The sequence below is a fragment of the Aythya marila genome, assembly GCF_965140915.1.
Source record: "Aythya marila genome assembly, chromosome: 9".
Classification (NCBI taxonomy): Eukaryota; Metazoa; Chordata; class Aves; order Anseriformes; family Anatidae; genus Aythya; species Aythya marila.
The window spans coordinates 16,708,417-16,728,083 of NC_139050.1; the positions used below are offsets into that span (position 1 = coordinate 16,708,417).

A 19,667-nucleotide genomic window follows, 5' to 3' on the forward strand; every position below is an offset into this window, starting at 1 on the left:
AAAATATTGCATTTAGGGGAAAAGGAACGGTTCCTAGCAGGCAATGGGATGCGCCGTGTCGGCATGGGGGGATGCTTAGCACCAGGTAGGGTGGGGGGTCCCAGCTGGGTGCCTCCATCCCCCCAGGGACCCTAATGGTGGCTGTGCCCTGTTGCAAAGCTGGGATCTCGGTGTCCTTGTGCAAAACCGGGGTTTGGTCCCTCTATTTTTGGGGGTTCTCCCCCAAATGACCAGCTGGTGTCGGGGGAGCAGGAAAGACACAAGTGGAACTTTCCCTAAGAGCACTGGGACCCCCTCCCCACAACCGGGACCCTCTGTGGGGTCAGGGCTGATGCAACGCACCGTGACCGGGGGCCAGCAGACACCCAGGGGTGCTGGGGTGTCCCCCTAATCTCCCAGAGGGTGTCCCCTCAACGAGGGGATATGGGGGGTGCAATTTGGGGTGCCCCCATCCCCTGCAGCCACCGAGGGGACCCGGGAGAGATTTGGGGTTGGGGCGATGTCAGGGGGCAGGGCAAGAGTTAAGCTACCTGCGCGTCCATCCCTCTTGACTCCACCTCGAAGTCCGAGGGGAGGGAAGAGGGAAAAAGAAAAAAAAAAAAAAAAAAGAAAAAAAGAGGAGAAAGAGGAAAAGGAAGAGGGCAGAGCGCCGCGCACGGACCGCGGGCAGCCCCGTCCCGCTCCCAGCATGTTCCAGTGGTGAGTGCCGGCCACGGGGGGGTAAAAGGACGGTGCTGTCCCCTGTCCCCTGTCCCCTGTCCCCTGTCCTGGGGGTCTGCAGGAGGGCAGGGGGCTCCGAGGTGCCCGCACCCCATAGCTCGGGGTCGGGGAGAAGGGGGTGAACGGGGATGCCGGGGGGTCCCGTCCCGTCGGGGGTCCCATTCTGCCCGGGGTCCCCTCCTCCTGGGGGTCTCATCCTGCCCAAGGTCCCATCCTGCCCAAGGTCCCATCATATTGGGGTTCCCTTTCTCATCCCTTCATCCTTTCATGCCCAGGGGACGTGTCGCCAGCTTGGGGACAGCTCTGCGCTCGCGTTTCCTTTTGGAGAGGTTTTTTTGGGGTGGGGGGGTCCCAGCCCTGCCGAGCCCCCTTCGGTCCCAGCACCAACACAAGGGCTCTGTGCTGCCGCTGTCCCCGCCGGCTCAGCCACCCCTAATTAAAAGGGATAATAAAATCCTAATAAACGGGTGGTCCCTGCCAGGCAGAGGGGGGTTGTGTGCCTCTCCAGGGGCTGGGGGACACAGCTTGAGCCTCCTGGCGTCCTCAGCATCACCCCTAAAGGGCGACCAGCCCCCCTCTAATTTGGGGTTATATCTAACCGCCCTGGGCACAGGCAGGGCAGCCTCACAGGGATGCTTTTGATTTATTCCTGGTGGAGAAAAGGGAAGAGGAGGCCTGGGTCTGGACCCTTCAAAACCCCCTCGATGGCACCCACGGCAGCCGGGCCCGGTTGGCACAGGTGGGAGGCACCAAGGGGTGACCCCGCTGGGGACACATCAGGGTCCCAGAGCAGGGAGTGGGGCTGAGCGGGGTCATTCCCATGCTATGGTGGCTCCAGAGAACCCAAAACGCCGTCCTCATTTCTCCTGCAAAGCGATGGTTTTGGGGTCCCGACAGAGCAGGATGGGGGCTGCTCCCCTCGTGTCATTCCCACCTTAGGAGACCAAAGGCCAGAAAGACTGGAGGTTAGAAAAGCCCTACATATAATTACTATTTTTATTTTTTTATTATTATTTATTTTTCCCCAGCAAAATGCCTGATTTGATGTGGGAATTGCCCCAGGTGGTGGCTCAAGGTCCCCCGGTCCCTGTCACTTCCCCAGGACGGTGCCACGGGGTTGCTGCATGGGGTGAGCGGGGTTTTAAGCACTGAGCGGCTGTGCTGGGGTCTGAGCTGCTGCTGTGCCGGGACCAAAGGGGTCCCGAGAAACCCAGGAGCTGCGAGGCGGGGGCTGGAGAGGGTTAAAGGCAACGGTGAACTCTGATCTGAGCTGCTCCCTCATCAGTCTCAGATGAGTGGCCGCGTATAAAACCAGCTGGGACTGTCCATGCACCCCTTTGCCTGTAATTACTTATTTCCACGCCTGTTCTCACAGTCCTCACTAGCGATCGTGCTTTTCCCACATAAAGATGGGGCTGAAAAATGTTTTCTGTGCCGGAGGGCGACGCCAGAGAGAGGAGCTCCCGACAGCTCCTGGCTCCACACGTAGGGTCCCCGTTTCAGGCTGAGCAGGGTCCCTGCCACCAGCTGCCAGCGTTGTGCCCCTCCCTGGGGGTGTGAAGCATGACAGTGCATTTGTAGGATGCCGTAGTACATCAGGACAGAGAGTTTTGTTTCTTGAATTTATTACAAGGCCAAGGAAAGCAGGTATATACCGAAATGGACGTACTTATACGCACCACCAGGAGCGGGGCTGATCGAGGGCAGAAAACCCTCACGTCACATCACCTGTGCCCGGGGTCCCCGCTGAGATCCGGGCTGGAGAAATCCCTGGGAGAGGTTTCTTTGGGGCAGATCTGGAGTTCCCACAGCGCGGGGAGGCACGGCACCTTCCTAAGCCTACAGCTGGGGCCAGCTTCTGTTTTCCTGGGCATTATCACAACTCCTTTGTTCTGCGCTTATCGGGGCTGTCCCAGGCTCCCCGCTGCACTTCTCAAGGATGCTGCGGGTTCCCAGGCAGCTTCTCTCAGTACTTTTCCATCAGGTCGGGTCGCTCTTAGGGCTGTTAGTCCCCAGCCCCTGCCCTCGGGCACCTGAGGCTGACAGAGCAGAGGAAATTGGTGCCCGAGTGCCAGCTGGGGGGGAGCCAGGTGCCTGGGGCAATGCGGGGTGAAGACGGGGCATCAGCAGGGTGAAAAACCTGTTTTGCTTTATCTGGGTGTGAAGAAACAGCTTGGGGGGATTACGGGGTGCAGCAGCAATCGCTGGGTCTCTTTTGAGCCCCCAGCAAGCCGCTCGCAGGGTTTGGGAGCTGCCCCCAGACACAGATCCACAGCGTTTGGTGCTGCAAGGAGAAGTGATGGGTCCCAAGACCTGGCCCCAGCTGTGCCCCAGAAATGCTGGGCACGCAGGGATGTCTTTTCCCAGCCCGACCTTCAATTTCCTTTCAAATACCAGTATTTTTTTCTTGGTCCCGAGCTGTTATTTTGTAATGAAAAGCCGCTGCCTGCTTCGTGTCGGATCCTGCAGCCTTCCAGGCTCTGGTTTCTCAGGGCTGCGCAGCCCGAGATGCCAGTCTAGGGCCATGGGAAAGGACGTCCGTGTTTTGGAGCTGATGTTTCCCTAGAAAAGATAATTCCTGTCTGCTGCTTTCCCAAACTGAAATTTTCAGACAGCTGAATGAAGGGTTGCCCTTGGGATTTCCTCCGAAACAGCTGCTCTGATGAAACTCCCGCGCCCAGCAGTTCGCAGACACGTACCCCGGTGGCACCCTCATTTCTCCTGTCTTTCCCTGGCTCCATCTCCCTCCCACCCCATTTTCTCCTCTCCCCTGAGCCCTTTCCAGCTCTTTGCAGGGACCCAGGGCTGCCAGAGGACATTACCTGTCCCTGCCTGGCCTGAGGGTTGCCCCAAAAGCAGGATAGAGCCGTGGGAAGAGCGTGTGGAGGCGTCCCCCAGCACTCCCCTCAAGGCTGCCACCTTGTGATGGGTGCCGGGCTGTGAGCAGCCCACGATCCTCGGCTCCTTTTGTCGATGAACTTGCCAGGTGCAGCACTTTCCTCTCCTTACCTGCCCCGTCTCGCCCCTGTAGGAAGAAGACCATCTACAAAACGGTTTGCCTGTCCTTCCTGCTGGTGGTGACGGTGACGGTGCTGCAGCGGGGAATGGCCCCCAGCCAGTTCATGCAGGGCCAGCAGCAGAAGGAGCTGCCCCCTCCCGAGCCCCTGAAAATGCAGAAGAGAGGCGACGCCTTCTCCGTCACCAGCACTTTCTGGAACAGCAAGAAGGAGAAGGCTCCCGAGAAGCAGGAGGAGAAGGAGGAGGAGGAAGGGGTGACGGAGAAGCAAACGAGGTCGTGGGACATCACCACCTCCAACTGCTCGGCCAACCAAAACCTCAGCCAGGCGGAGTGGTTCAAGGGGCTGGAGCCCCACTTCCAGCAGTTCCTGCTCTACCGGCACTGCCGCTACTTCCCCATGCTGATCAACCACCCCGAGAAGTGCAGCGGGGGCGTCTACCTGCTCATCGTGGTCAAGTCCATCGTCACGCAGCACGACCGCCGCGAGGCCATCCGCAGGACCTGGGGCCAGGAGAAGGAGGTGGAGGGCAAGAAGATCAGGACGCTCTTCTTGCTGGGCACGGCCGCCAAGGAGGAGGAGAAAGCCAACTACCAGAAGCTGCTGGATTACGAGAACCACATCTACGGGGACATCCTGCAGTGGGATTTCCTGGACAGCTTCTTCAACCTGACCCTCAAGGAGGTGCACTTCCTGAAGTGGCTGAACATCTACTGCGACAACGTCCACTTCGTCTTCAAGGGCGACGACGACGTCTTTGTGAGCCCCAGCAACATCCTGGAGTTCCTGGAGGACAAGACGGAGGGAGAGGACCTCTTCGTGGGGGACGTCCTCTACAAGGCCAGGCCGATCCGGAAGAAGGAGAACAAGTACTACATCCCCAGCGCGCTCTACAACAAAAACATCTACCCGCCCTACGCGGGGGGTGGCGGCTTCATCATGGCTGGGTCGCTGGCCAAGAAGCTGCACAAGACCTCGGAGACGCTGGAGCTGTACCCCATCGACGACGTCTTCCTAGGGATGTGCTTGGAGGTCCTCAAGGTATCGCCCGTCGGGCACGAGGGCTTCAAAACGTTTGGCATCGTGAAGAATAAGAACAGCAAGATGAACAAGGAGCCGTGTTTTTTCCGGGGGATGCTGGTGGTTCATAAACTGCTGCCTCCGGAGCTGCTCCAAATGTGGGACTTGGTCCACAGTAACTTGACGTGCTCGAGAAAACTCAACGTCCTTTAGCTCAGTCTCTCTGGAGAGCTGGGACTGGAGGGGCCGGGGCAGCTGCTCCCTGCCCCGGGGGCGCGGTGAGCCTCGGCTCGTGGCACACGAGGAGGGCAGAGGCTCCGCGGCCACGGGCAGGGCTTGTGATAGTGTTTGTTCCTGTACTGTAATGTGGTTCACTTATCTCCAGCTGGGTTGGGGGTTGCTGAAAAAGAAGAGAAAAAAAAAAAAGAAGAAGAAAAAAAAAAAAAAAAAAGAAAAAGAAAAGGGAAAAAAAGAAACCCGAGCACTAAAGGGAGAGAGAAAGAGAGGGAAGAGGGTTTGCTCTCTGCTTTAGGTACCACCTCCACCAGAAGATGAACGATGGGGCTGGGGGGAGGCAGGAGGGACGTGGCACGCTCATTGTTGTGTTTTGGAGATGTTCAGGGTCTGGCAACCCAGGGAAGCTTCTCCAAGGGGGCTGAGTGGTTTACATGTATGTGAGCCCCCCACCACTCAGAAGTCAAGGGGGTTTTGTTGTCTGAACCGCCTGCTCCGTGCAAGGTTGAACCTGTGTGCCTTGGGCTCGCCCCCTCACAAAGTCCTCACCATGTCCCCAGTGTGCGGGTGGGGGAAAGGGGCCAGCCCCTCCCTGGGGCCAGCCCTGAGCCCCCATTAGGGCTGCTGGTTTTCAGCCAGGAGGTCGGGGAATCGGGGCTTTATCCCCCAGTGGAGGTTCCCACAGGACTTTGGTTCCCGGTGCCAGCCCTGGCTGCGCATGCGTCGCGCTCGAACAAACACCCCCAGCCAAAATTCCTCAGGGATTTGATCTTCCTGGCAAGAAAGCGAAGAGCCGGGGTGGGCTGTCCTTGCCCACAGCCAGGGAAGCAGCAGGGGCAGCGGGTCAGCCCCAGGTGGGTGCTGGAGGGCGTCGCTCCCTGACTGGAGCGGGGTCCCAGGTGAAGAAGGGTTGGTGCTGTGCACCGTGTCCGCTCCTCTCCGGGCTCTCAGAGTGCATTTCTATATGGCGGGGCCCAGGAGTGTGACAGGGGGTGACACCACACGGCATGGCCCTTTTTCTGCTCCCCACCTTGTCTTAGGGCCGCTGGAGGTGTCAGGGTGAGCCCCAAGCCAGCTTCTGTGGTGGAAAACCCATGCAGCGCCGTGGCCACGCACCCCTGGGTGCTCTCCAAGCCACCAACTGTGATCTTTGCAAGGCCACACACGTGTGCAAAGCCACATGGGCTCCGGTGTGTCACCTTCTGGGGCGGGGGCACAGCGTCTGTACACCAGACATCATCCCCGAGTGCAGGGTTTGTGCAGCCGACTGTCCCTGTGCGTGGTGGACGTGCACAGCCACAGCCACGGCCCTGAACACGAGCAGCGAAACGCGCACACGTGTGCTCTCTCTCCTCGCTCTCTCTCTCTCTCCTTCTCTGGTGCCAGACATTGAAAGGAAAAAATTTCTACTACCTCAAAGGTCCCCCTGTGCAGTGCCTTTTTTTTTTTTTTTTTCCCCTTAATGTGTTCTGGAAACGTGCCTGTTTCATTCACTCCAAGCCTGTATGTTCCCCAGGTTAGAAAACAAACAAGAAGGGGCGCGCGGCAGCCAAAAGAGCCACCCGCGCGCCAAGCCACGCCACTTCCCCTCTGCAAATGCCCCTCGTCGCCTCCGACGAGCTGCAAATTTTGGAGAGGGAAAACCAGGAAAAAAGGGAAAAACCAGAAAAAAAGGGAAAACCGTTGGGTGGCAAGGCTGGCATTTGATTGACGACGTGCCCGGCGGAGCCGCGGCCCTGGGGCACCTGCGGGGCAGAGCCTGAGGGCATGGCTGGAGCCTGCTGGGCACCGAGCACGCGGTCATTTCCCATCCTCTCAGTTGTTTCCCATCCTCTCGTGGGTTCAGAAATGCTTCCCCAAAAGGCACCTCTGCCCCTGATGTCGGGTATGGTTCCTTGGGCTCTCTGCTTGCCCCGTAGGTGGGGGCGGCGCTCGGAGAGCTGGGGCCGTGTGCCGAAATCTTTCAGTGTTGGCTCTTCACCTGGCGGGACCTGTACGGAGAAACCGTGTAGATTTGGTGAACATTTTTAGTTTCTAAATAAAGGTTAAAAGAAGAAGGAGAAGAAATAAAAGCACCCAAGCCCCGTGTCATTGCTAGCCACCTCCCCAGGACGGGCTGGCTGCTTGGGAACTGAACCTGGTGGTGGGCCACAGAGGCAAATGGGGCTGCAGTTGTGGTGTGGCTTCATTGCAGAGCCCGTTGTGGTGTTTAACGAGGTCCCGTGGATATTTTTTTGTCTTCCAAGCGCTCCTCCAGCTGCATTTCAAACCCAGCTCAGCTTCAGGCCGCCCTGGCACGCTCCAGCCCCGTGGAAAGAGCTGTCTGGGCACTCGGCTCCTGGCAAACCTGTCCCTGTTGCCCTCTCCATGCCACTTTTCCCCCGTAGCACTGTGCTCGCTGCCTTTAGGAGCATGCAGGGCAATTGGGACCCCAAAGCAGAGCGAGCCACACGCACAGGGACAAACCCACATCGGGTTTGGCGTTGGCTGGGGTGGAGAGAAGGAAAATCATGCCAGGAGATCGATGGGTGTCAGGGGCTGGGTTTTCGGGGCTGGCACCCACCGTGGCTGCTCAGCCCAGTGACGGATGCAGAGAGGTGACCAGAGGGGACTGGGATCGTGTAGGACGCTGCCAGCTGGGCCGTGCTGCATGTCCTGTTCCACCCGGGCTTCCCCAGGTGTGAAAAAGGCAAAAAGCCAAGCTCGGGAATGCTTTTGCTCTTTCAGGCAGGACCCAGGGCTGCAGCATCGCTCCCTGGGGAGCCAGCGTGGAGAAAATACCCAAGGTGGCGGCGTGGGGAGGCTCCACGGCAGGGTCCCGGAGCGAAATCCAGGTTTGGGGGTGAAGGCAGGGCGGTGAAAGCCTCCTGCGGGCGGGTGCTGCCCTCTGCCGCCCGGCCCCGCCGCCAGCCTCCGACCATTTGCCGCCGGGGCCAGCGACCTGCCTCTAAAATGGCTGATGGCAGCGGGGGGAAGGCGAGCACCGAAGCCAAAAAGCGAGCCTTGGCCCTGGTTGAGTATAAAAAGTTTTATTTTCATGTGCTTTGCAGGGCTCCAGCTGCTAATGACAGTTCTTTTCTACATACACCCACTGCTCCCATGCTTAAGTTTTCAGACAAGAAGGGGAAATGCACTGTAGCAAATCCTTCTCACATGATTTGTTTTGGGAATTAGGAAGTAGAAACAGCATTTAATGGGCTGCAGGAGCTTGGCCGAGGCAGGTAGGTGCAGGACTGCCACCACCTGCAAGGTGTCACAGCACAGTCCTCAGTTCAGGGTCATTGTCCCCTGGCTGGGAAAGAGAGAGGGGGAAGAGGTCAACTAATTTTTAGGTGAGAGGCAGAGGCTGCCAACACAGCTTGCAGGAGGTGACATTTATTTGAACCTGTGCAGCCACAGGGTGCTGTGAGCAGCCCTGCCCCAGCTTGACCGAAGCAGCAGCTGCCCCTCTGCAGCCACGTGCTGCAGTCACTCAGGAGCAGCTTTGTCCACCAGCAGCTGCTGCAGCAAGAGCCCAGCCAAGTCCTGGGGGAGGAAAAGAGGCCCAGGAGGGCAGCTCCTCACCCCCACAGGGCTGTTGAGCAATTACACTTACACTTACCCAGTTAAAGAGTTAAACTTACCCAGTTCAGAGTTAAAACAGGATGGGGAACATTCCCCACCATGTTTTAACACCCTGCTTCACAGCTGGAGAGACAAACAAGAGGCAGGACTACTGGTGGTACTGGAATATTCTGTGAAAGTATACCAAGCTCCTGCTAGTCAGTCACCAAATTATTATTTTTTTTTAAATAAGTAAGTAAAAAGCAAGTGGAAAAGAACATAGTTTGTCTTAATCCTATTCCTTCTTGTAAATAGATTATGCTTAGAGTAACCTACGTATGTTGGTAGTTGTCATTGCAGACTAAACCAGAAGCAAGACACGAGCTGCTGTCTGCAAAGTTAGCGACCTTAAAATGAAGGCTGAAGCCAGAATTTCTCCCAGCCTACTTTAGGTGGCACAGAATTAACACGAACCAGTTTAGGTCCTTTAATCTGTCCAAGACAGGGTGCTGAAGCACAAATGATAAAACATTCTGCATTTTTACAGCAAAAATGCTACCGAAGTTTATAGGAAAAAAAATATTTTTGTACATGGGTAAAACATTATAAATTCAAGACAACTCACAGACAAGGGGTAAATTCCCACATCTATCGCTCATTTCTTTTAAAAAGTTCACTTGAATGGGCAAGCAGTCAAAAGGGCTTGCTCTCTCTTCTTTGAAATGAAAACTGTTTCTTCCAAGTGGCTCACAGTACTCCTTTGCACCTTGGAATGTCCTCCGAAGGCTCCGCCGAGATAAAAGGAGAATAAAAACCCCCGGAGTCCTTTCAGATAGTCTCAGAGAGCAGGAGAAGGGAAAGGAAAAGGGAAGTTTATTCGAACTTGATCTTCTTCCCTTGGGGCTTGTGATCTCCACCTCCTCCTCTGCCTCCTCGGAAGCCACCTCCTCTACCTAGAGAAGAGATTAGGTCAAGAAGTGAGATTAGGGCAAGAAGCAGAGCTGCAGGTGTCCCTGCACACGTACCACTGCCCTTCCAAACCCCTCTTGGTACAGGACAGAAAACAAATCCACATCAGGCACTCACTCTGTGGTGAGCACACCATAATCCCTCAGCTTTATTTGCCCCTTAGAAGAGGGGTATTTGCATCTCCTTACCTCCAAAGCCTCTGCCACCACCTCTGCCACCAAATCCACCTCTTCCTCCTCCTCGGCCTCCTCTGCCACCACCTCTGCCACCGAATCCACCGCCAAATCCGCCACCACGCTGAAAATCGCCCTTTGGCTTGGCAAAATCAAGGGTCACTTTGTTTCCGTCTATCTCCCCATCCTCCATGGCTTCTTTAGCTGCTTTGGCATCTTCTGGGGAGCTGAAGTCCACAAACCCAAACCTAGGCAGCAGATTAAGAGAAAGATGGTCAAACTCCATGAACTGAAGAACTGCAGCACCACCTACAGGCATATGATAGCAATGGCTTAGGAAACAACTGCATTTCTGCAACCAGGGATCAGAAATGTTACTTGTAGAACAGTAGTGGCTAATCGCAACCGATGGAGCCATGTTACAAGTGTGCCAGTACTGAACTGTTAATATCCTTCTCGTGCGAATCCATAGGCTGCCACGGAGTGGTTGGCAGGAAGGAGCTCATTGAGAAGTGAGCACGCAGTCAGCAGTTTGCAATTAGTAGCATGCTACTGGACCCGAATCCCAGATCATGCTTAACGTACCCTTTAGAAGATCCAGTGTCTCTGTCTGTGACTATTCTAGCACTTATGGAGCCTTCAAATGATTCTCTTAGCGTCTCCTCTGTTGTGTCCTCAGAAAGGCCTCTGACAAACAATGTTTTGCTTTGTTCTGTGGAAAGACAACACAGAGCTCGTCTCAGCAAAGCCACCATCAACCTCTCAGTAATGCAAGCTGGATTTGGTACCAACTCCAACAGCAGCTTATGTGGTTCAGGGGTTTGGTTTCAAAAGGAAACCCAGAACAGCTAAGGCACCCAAAGATGACCTGGGAAGCTTTTTCAGGACTATTTGTCTAAGAGCATCCCCATGTGGAACAGTTTGGTACTGTCAAATTCACCCCCCCAGCCCCGTAATAAATGACAGCGTCTTATCAGTATGGATACTGACTGGACAGACTCTGCTGGATCAGCACTTGACTATCTAGAGGAATTTGGAAACAGTTTCATCATCATTTCAGATAATCAGTCATCATATCCAGCACACTCACTTATGATAGAAAACTTCTGTACCACAGGTTTATTTATTTTTTCTAAAGTAGACCAGAGTTTGTGTGAATCGTACACTCCTATCCCAATATCAAATACTTAAATGTGGAGTACTTACGGTTAAATCCTCCTCTTGCATTCGTGTTCCCTTTCTGCCACGCTGGTGAACTGAATTCCAGTCTGATTGCTCTGCCTTCAATTTCTGTGTTGTTACAGGAATTCAATGCCTCTTTGGCATCCTCGGCTGTGGGAAATTCTACAAACGCGTACCTGTTGGGAGAGGAAGACTTCAGTCAGGTTGGGAGCACAGCACGTCAGTGCAAGTACAGCATTCACAATGACAACAGAGAAATCAGTTTTAAGTCAAACATACCCTTTAGGCCTGCCCTGGTTGTTTTGTGGCATCTTAATGGAAGAGGCTTTTTTGAACAGTTCTTGGAGAGTCTCCTCTGAGGCAGCGTATGAGAGGTTGTTTACAATCAGGGTCTTTGACTCCCTCTCTCCACCTCCTACAAAGGAAACGGTGCTTTTTAAGTACAGGTTTGGAGAGAAAAAGCTCCCTTTCCTCTTTATGCATCCCACAGATCTGGAAATGTACCTTTCTGGTTTTCTTGTTGGCTCTTCTCACCGGTGTAGTCAATGACCATGGCACGACCATCGATCTCTGTGCCCTGCTTCTCCTCCAGAGCTTTGTCTGCCTCAGCTTCTGTTTTGAATTCAACATAGGCCATCCTACAGCAAAGGAAAAGAATATGAACCAAGGTTCTTTTGGCTTTTGTAATGTCCACCTTCCAGGAATGATTAAGTGAATGAGAGGGAAAAGCATGTAAAAAAAAAACTTAAAAATAATTATTTCAGTATATCTAAGCCAGCAGATTCCTTAATGTAGTTAAGAGACAGACTAGCTCTTCAAAATACACTAAGAGTCTAAGAAATGGCAAATATCCTGTGTCCCCTCAGATACGTACCCTTTGCTGCTCCCTTCCTTGTTAAGTACTATTCTGACTTCTACTGCATTTTCAAACACGTTTTTCATTTCCTCTTCAGTTAAGCGGTAGGGCAGATTCTTCACGAACAGCGTTCTGGCATCTCTCTCTGCAAAGAGGAAAAAGTTACTTCCACCTGATCAGCTCAAAGGCAACAGGTCCTAAAACTGAGGACAGAACCATCCCCCCTTGCATATCCATCCTTCCTCCCCATCCCCCCCTTGCATATCCATTTCAAGGTTTAAGAATCTGGTTATAACAGAGCTCAGACCAGGGAGATGTGCTTCAAGAGCAGCACATCAGCCATCAGTAATAGCACAAGCCTACTCCAAGGACTGATTACAACCATTCTTTGATGTGCAAAGGTATTCAGAGTTGCATGCCATACCTTTCTTATTTTCTTTAAGACTTTCCTTGCTTTTTGCTTTTTCCAGTTTGATTTCCAAGCCCATCAGCTTCTTTCCATTCAGTTGAAGAGCTTTATCCATGTCTTCAGCAGATAAGAAGTCTACATAGCCAAATCGTCTGAAAGAAAAGCAACTTTACTGCTTAAGCTGCTCTCTAGCAGCAGACAACATACAGAACCACAGGGAATAGGTCAAGCTAAAGCACCAGTGAAAATTAAGGCAAAGAGGTGACTGTAACAGCTCTGTGCTGAAGTGGCAGCTCCCCCTTCTGGGATATACTGCTTGAAACAGCTGCAAGCCTGGCAAGTATAACACCCATCTCAGCACCGCACATGTACTGTGCCTCTTCCAGCTTCCATACACTACCAACAGTGATCGCAGCATCTTGAAGGGAAGCTGCACCAGCACATTTACCTATCTGAATGAGCTGTTGCCAACTAAAAGCAGCAGCAAAAGTCTACAGACGAACTTACTTGGAAGAGCCAATTCTGACTTCTGAAACTTGAAGATTCTTCTTGCCAAAGAACTCCTTGATGGCAGTCTTCAGTTCTTCGTAGTCCTTGGTGGGGCACAGATTTTTCATGAAGAGTGAAAACGCTGAGGCAGGAGCTTCAAATGAAAAGGCAAATGAGTGTAAGGCAGACTGAAAGAATTGGAAACTAAACTATGGACAGCATTAGCACATCAGCTTCTGCTCAAAAGTGACATCATACTTCAGTATTAAGTCCCTTATAATCATCATTTGTGCTGGAAAAAAGAAACACTGAGTGCCCAGCCTCATTATATGCCTAGCAGGCCACTAATAGCTAAGTGAGCATTGTTTGATGCCCCCATGCCACCCACCTTCTGTTTTCTCTGTTTTCTTTTTCTTGGCCTCTGGTGCACTTTTATTGGCCATTTCTTTCTTCCTCTTTCCAGGTGCTTCCTTGACAGGTTCTGTGATAGAGAACAAAGAACACTGAGATGGAGTACAAGAATAAAACAGCTTCTTCTGTGCTGGAGCATTAACATCTACACCATTCATACACGAGACCTGCTCTTGTCATTACAAGCAACTGTTCTTCAGCCCTGGAGACCATAATGGGACAATTACTCATATGTCCTCTCTTATTATGGACAGTTATGTTCTTGTTAACGTTTAAACTCACTTTCATCCTCGCTTTCTTCCTCATCTTCATCCTCCTCCTCCTCATCTTCGTCCTCTTCATCTTCATCCTCCTCCTCATCATCTTCCTCATCTTCAGACTCTGCCTTGGCTTTTACTGGCGCAGCCTTTGCTGGAGTAGGTTTCTTCACTGGAACGGGTGTGGTGTCCATGGCCTCATCTTCAGACTCTGAAATGAATTGCATGTGAGATTTCATGTGTGTTCAAGATCAAGTCACTTTTGAGTGTAACAAAAACATAAATCGGCTAACTAAGTATTTTTTTTATACCTCCTGAAGCTTATAAGTTTTCAGGAAAGAAGTTTTGTAATGTTATACTAATAATCCATTGAGTTAACCTCCCCCTCCCCCAAGCTCCCTCTCAGTGTGTATCAGTTTAACACGTTCTAAATTTTCTAAGAGAATCCATTTTCCTAAATCCATTGTGGACCACATACCCTCATCTTCCTCATCATCATCTTCGTCGTCATCTTCCTCTTCCTCAGATTCTTGCTTTGCTGGCACAACTGCAGGCTTTTTGGCTGGTACAGCTGCCGCGGGCTTTTTGGCTGCAGGCTTCACAGGCATTGCTGGTTCCTCTTCCTCCTCTGCAACAACAGTACAGTAAGTGTTTATCCACAGCACTCAGCCTTCAAACTCAGTCAAGTTCTTTGTTTCACTAGATTTTGGCAGTGTTCGGAAGAGAACAAACAGGAAATTAGAAGGTACTTCATGGGCTTCATGGAATACAGCCACAGTACAGCAAGTTCTCCAATATTCACTGAACACCTGACTTTCCTCCCTTACTACCTCTGATCAATGAAATCCCCTCTTTGGGGTGTTAAGTCACACTGAACTTAATTTCAATGGTAACGAAATTTAGCTACTCAACTGGGCTAACTCTATAGTTGGGCATTTATTCCACAAGTCACTTACCAGAATCATCCTCTTCATCCTCATCCTCCTCATCCTCTTCCTCATCCTCCTCATCTTCGTCGTCTTCCTCACTTTCTTCCTTCTTGGCATTCTTGCCATTTTTTGCTCCTTTACCTATGACAGCAGCCTTTTTAGGTGATGGAGCAACAGCCTTTTTAGCTGGAGTAGCCACAGCCTTCTTGGCTGGTGTAACTGCCTTTTTTGCAGGAGTGGCAGCCTTCTTTGCAGGGGTAGCAGCCTTCTTAGCTGGCGTGACTGCTGCTTTTTGTTGTTTCTTCTGAGGGACCATCTGAAAGAAATTTGAGGATTAGATTTACATTGTTGCTGGAGGGATTTCACAGTGACAAACACGACCCCATGCTGGCATTGTGCCTTGACAGACTGGAAGAACTTTGCAGCCACACTCATGAAAAGGGCACCATGGGAGCTGCAGCGAGCAGGTAGCTGCTACCTCTGCACACCCAATTAGTCAAAAGGTATGCTCTCGGCGCCACTCCTCCCTTTACTAATTCTGTCCATTCTTGCTCCTACACCTCGTGGCTAGCACTTCAACATGGCAGACAAATATATGGCAACTGTGACCTAAAGCTTACCCTTCCTGTCACTTGTTTAGTTTGTTTCCTTCGGCTTCCTATTCTGTTGAATTAATAAAGCTCAAAAGCAGCCTTTTCAGGTTTTTAACAGGCCAGATCTGTAAGAGCAGAGCCTGAAGCTGTAATAATGAATCTCTGTAGCAGCACCCAAAAGCTTGAGGTTTACGGTCCCGTGTGCTACATGTGCTTGATAAATCACTTATCGCTGATGCCCGACTTGAGTAAGTAACCATCCTTTTGCTCATCACTACTAGGAACAGCTCTAACATCCCAAGTAGTACTTCTAAACCCTGGAAGTACCGACTTAGCCATTTTTTTCCCCCCGACTATCAGTTTACCCCCTAGCCTCAACAAATACGCGTGCTAACCGCTTACAGACGCGGATTCACCCTCCCACGTGCGCCCCGAAAGCCTCCCGCCGCTGCACACCACGTGCGGCCGCCCCCTCACCTCCTCCCCGCTGCTCTCCTCCAGGTCGGACGACTCCTCCTCCTCGCTCTCCTCCACCTTTTTGGGGGGCGGCGGAGCCATTTTCTTCTGCTTCACCTGGTTTTTGGGGGTCTGGGGGGGAAGAGAAAAGAGGGGGGGGGGGGTTGAGGACACAGAGCCGTCACGCACCGCCAACACGTGGCCGTTCCCGGGCGCGCGCCCGCACGTGCTCGCGCGCCCCACGTGGCCGCGCCTCCCCCCCACCCCCCCCTCTCCGCGCGCCCCCTCCCAATAGGAATAAAAAAAAAAAAAGGGGGGGGGGGGGGAAGAAAGGAGAGGGGGGGGGCTTGAAACCGCTCCCGCCGCGCGCGCCCCTCCCCTCGCCGCCATCTTCCCGCTGAGGGCATGGGGGGGGGGCCTGGAAACCGCCGGCGGCGGGAAGGCAGCGCCGGGACCCCCCCCCGGGCCTTTAACCCCCCTCCTCCCCCCTCGATCTCCGCCGCCGGTCCCGGTCCCCTCAGCGCGGGGATGGCGGCGCTGGGGCAGGCCCCGAGCGCAGGCCTCACCTTGGCGATCTTCACCATGATGGCGGCGGCAGTGGCCTGAGGAGGCGCAGGGGCGGCGGCCGGGCTGCCTCGGGGAAAGGATAAAAGGGAGCGGGGAGGCGAAAGAACCCGGAGAGGGGCCGCGGGGAGGCGGCGGGGCGGGAGCGGCGGCGGAGCGCGGCCGACCCGGAGCGGCGGCTGCGGGGAAAAGAGCGAGCGCGGGGCCCTTCCGCTGGCTCGCCTCGCCCCTCAGCTTCGCCCCGCCCCCGCCGCCCCCGCCTGGGCCAATCGGCGCGCGCGCCGCGCGGCGCGGCCAATCGGCGCCTCCGCCCCGCGGGGCTCTGAGCCAATCGGAGGCGCCGTGGCATCGGCCAACGGGAGGCGGCGTTACGGATGGTGAAAGAGGAGGGGGAGAGCGCCGCGGGGGAGGGGGGAACGGGAGGATGGGGGCAGCCAATGGGAGAAGGGGGAAGCGCGGGGGCTGAGCGCTGATTGGGCGGCGGGGACCGGAGGAGGGTGGGAGGGGCTGGGGCCCGGTGAGAGCACGTGGCGCGCGGCGGGCCACGTGGTGGGGAGGGCTGGGGGCGCTGGGGCTGGGGGCTGCGGGCCGGGGGACCCGGGTTCGAGTCCCGGCCCCGGCCCCGGCCCCGGCCCCAAGCCCTGTCCCCATCCCTGTCCTTGTCCCCGTTCCTGGTTCTGTCTCAGCCCCCTCCAGGCTGTGCCCCCAGCAGCAAGCAGCCGGCTCTGGGGTTTTATTCATCCATCCCCAATGGGACAGGGTTGGGGTCTCCCTTGTGCTGCCCCCCCTGGGCTAATGCAGGGGGGAGAATAACCCGTGCTTGCCTGAGGGATGGTTTTTAATTCATCCACCAAAAAATCATCCTCCCGTAGGGCTTAGCCAGAGTATCAATGAGGATGGGGGACAAATAACCCGCTGGCAGTGCTGTTCCCGGGCCCCTGGGTGCCCCCTCCAGCTGCAAACAGGGCGTGCAGCCCCCCCTGGGGCTCCTGACTCCCCAGTGTGTTTCCTCAGCGCCTTTTTCCCCCTTCCCAATCCTGCTGGAGAGAAGCCCCAAAGCTGGGGGAGAAGAGCTCCTCACAAGCACCATCAGCCAGTTCGGGTTGGGATGGAGCTGGGGCGGTGGGGACGCCGCTGTGCTCCCCGTGTGGATGGGCTCTGTGTGTAAAACACGGCCCCATGGCTCACAGCCAGCCCAGGTCCCGCCACGCGCTGCAGGAGCCATCCCCGAGCACCCAAAAATTTGGGGTGCGCCCTGCCCCGCAGCCCTGCCGCCGCCCCGAGCCTCAGGGAGGAGAGAGGTTTGCGGAGTGGCATCAGCAGGGCAGTAATTGGGCCAAAACGGGAGGATTTGTAGCTTCATCTGAGGAGTAGAAGTATTTTAGGTGCTTCTCTGGCTGGAAAAAGCCCTGAAAAGCCCTGCGAGGGTGCTGAGTGGGGCTGAAACAAGCAGAACCTGCACTGGGTGCGTGGTAAGACAAAAACCAGGCCAACTGTGGTGAGAGGGGGAAGAATCCTCCCGAAACCTGGTCCCACTAAGCCAGGTGAGGATGTCCCCGTGACGTCCTGAGGGACGTGAGCTGTGCTTTCTCTGGGAAATGTCCTCTCCTGCCCATCCCACCGAGCTTCCAGCTCCTCTCCCCGTGCCCCGAAGGGCAGGGGAGGCTCGAAGCAGGCTGAGGGTTGTTCCACGCCTCCCCTGCCCGTTTTTAATTGTAGAGCAAACAAAGCAGCGCACTGATTCATCCCGCTGGGTAATTAAATGCCTCGTGCTATCGACTACGAAGACATTAGGGTTCAGCAGCCCAACGCTAATGCATTAATAATCGCTTCCACCCTGGCGAGAAAGGGCCGCGAGCTGCTCTCGAGGAACGTGACGGTTGCAGGGGCCGGGAGCTCGCAGCCAAAAAAAAAGCCTTCGGACCCGAATTAGTGAGTGCACGTGGTGCAGAGCAGGGTAGAGCCCGGGATTAACGCATTAAATACGGCCAGGCGGGCGCTGGGCCAGGCGGCAGAGGGCATTTGCTCGCAGAGCACGCTGTCAGGCCCTGATTTGATTTGTTCCTCTGGTGGCGATGCACCATTTGCCTTCATTACCTTCCCTGTCCCATGCCATAGCCCAGTCATGTCACATCTGTCCAATAAAGGGCCCATTAATAGGATTTACATCCAGTTGTCACTTTCTGCCTTGTCCAGGACAATGGGCTCCCTGGGCGTGCTGTCGCTTGGAAAAAGCAGGTTTGTTTTTTTTTTTTTCACAGGTAGGCTGAGCGGGATAAATAACCTCCTAGGACTGTTTATGGCTAGTTTTAGCTTCGTGAAGTTGAATTTCTCCCAAAGATTTGATTCATGGCTTGAAACGGAGCCATTTAAAATATATGTGTATGTTTGTGGGTATGAATATATGTATGTATTTATTTATTCACTCTAAAAAGGATGGAAATAAAGAAAAGGGAAGGTGCTCTCCTTCCTTTCCCCTGGGAGACCCTGGAAGATGCCTCCAGCTGTACAGGAGCAGCCAAAGCAGGGCGCTGGGCTGGGGTGAGGAGCAGCACGCAGAGCTCCTGGTGCCTGCATCTCGGGATGGAGACCTCGGGATGCCACATTTCCTCTAGAAAAGCCTTTCTGAGACTGGGATAACTTTAAATAAATATCTATATCAGTGCATATGTGTATGAAAACCTCTCTAAGGGGTTTCTTAGGATGGTAGGAGTAAAACGTGGTTCCTGACAAGGCTGTGACAGGGGGCAGGCGCGTGGCTTTTCGGGTCTCTGCACCCCTTGCCTCTGACTCTCTGGGACATGGCCATACAGGTGGCCAGAAATTCACCCCAGGCTCCCAGGAGCTTGAAAACTGTCAAAAAAAAGCAAACCATAGTGGGTTAAGCCATCACCATAACCCTCTGTGTGGTAAAGGATGTGCTGGAAGGGCTGGAGGATGCAGAGAGCAGCAAGCACCCGTCAGGGTCCCCCCGGGGGCTGGATTTAAAGGCTGCCAGATTGCTTGGCCTGGTCTGTCCTATTGTTTGAGATCCTCCTCCCAAATCCTGAAGCGAGTGCAGCCAGGCTTTGTCACCAAAAGCATCAGAGGCGCAGCAGAGCTGGGTGTTGGGATCCCATCCTCACCCCCCTGAGCGGGGCTGGAGCTCCCCAAACCTGTCCCGAGCAGTTCTTTGGAGAAAAACATAAACACGGGGTTGTCTCACCACTAACCCCAGCCTCTTCCAACCCACATGTGCAAAATAAAATTGCACAAGCTCTGGCCAGAGGCCCTGTTCTGCCCCGGAGCCATGGTGCCAGTGGGATGCTGAGCTCGTGGGGCGAGGAAGCAAGATGCGAGGGCAGAGACCTCTCAAAGATACCCATAAAAAACCCATCCGATGAACGTGAGCTGCAAGGAGGGGTGGGTTTCTACCACGACCAGTGGAAACAGGTGACACTGAGGGTGAAAAATCCAAAAATTCACACCCGTACAGCTCCCATCCTCCGTGCCCCGTCCTGGGGCCAGTCCCCCAGGGGCACCGCAGCTCCCCCGCTGCTGCCAGCTGGACTCGCTGCCTGCAGGAAAACAGAAAGGAAACCCAGCTCGAGCCATTTGCTTTCCCATCTGTGCAAGCTGGTTGTTTAAATCAACCCCAGCAGAGAGGTTTGGGGCCGGATCCAGGAGGAGTTTGGACAACTGGAGAGCTGGAGGGAGCCAGAGATTTCTCTTGAAGCAGAGCAGAAATCAGCTGAAAGCAGCAGGAAGGGCAAACGGCTCTTAAATAAAGGGGCCTGGAATGCAGGGAAAAATACAAGGCGGCACGTGGAGGACGGCAGCTTGAGGCTGGGGTAGCCAAAGGGCTC

The 19,667-nt window shown here is 54.3% G+C and overlaps 2 protein-coding genes across 2 annotated transcripts; one reads left to right on the plus strand and one right to left on the minus strand.

Moving 5' to 3' along the window:
* The first annotated feature begins 648 nt into the window (after positions 1-648).
* B3GNT7 (UDP-GlcNAc:betaGal beta-1,3-N-acetylglucosaminyltransferase 7) lies at positions 649-7,057 on the plus strand. The gene is made up of 2 exons (XM_082766822.1): positions 649-699; positions 3,752-7,057. Exons 1-2 carry the CDS (start codon positions 689-691, stop codon positions 4,968-4,970), a joined length of 1,230 nt encoding a protein of 409 aa, XP_082622948.1. The 5' UTR covers positions 649-688; the 3' UTR covers positions 4,971-7,057.
* Positions 7,058-7,999: 942 nt separating this feature from the next.
* Positions 8,000-16,037, minus strand: NCL (nucleolin). Its single transcript, XM_082767518.1, has 15 exons — positions 15,825-16,037; positions 15,280-15,390; positions 14,237-14,525; positions 13,759-13,908; positions 13,306-13,491; positions 13,001-13,093; positions 12,631-12,766; positions 12,139-12,275; positions 11,733-11,859; positions 11,363-11,496; positions 11,138-11,273; positions 10,883-11,034; positions 10,262-10,388; positions 9,692-9,924; positions 8,000-9,487 (listed from the first exon to the last, which is right to left on the minus strand). Exons 1-15 carry the CDS (start codon positions 15,840-15,842, stop codon positions 9,408-9,410), a joined length of 2,109 nt encoding a protein of 702 aa, XP_082623644.1. The 5' UTR covers positions 15,843-16,037; the 3' UTR covers positions 8,000-9,407.
* Between the last annotated feature and the right edge of the window lie 3,630 nt (positions 16,038-19,667).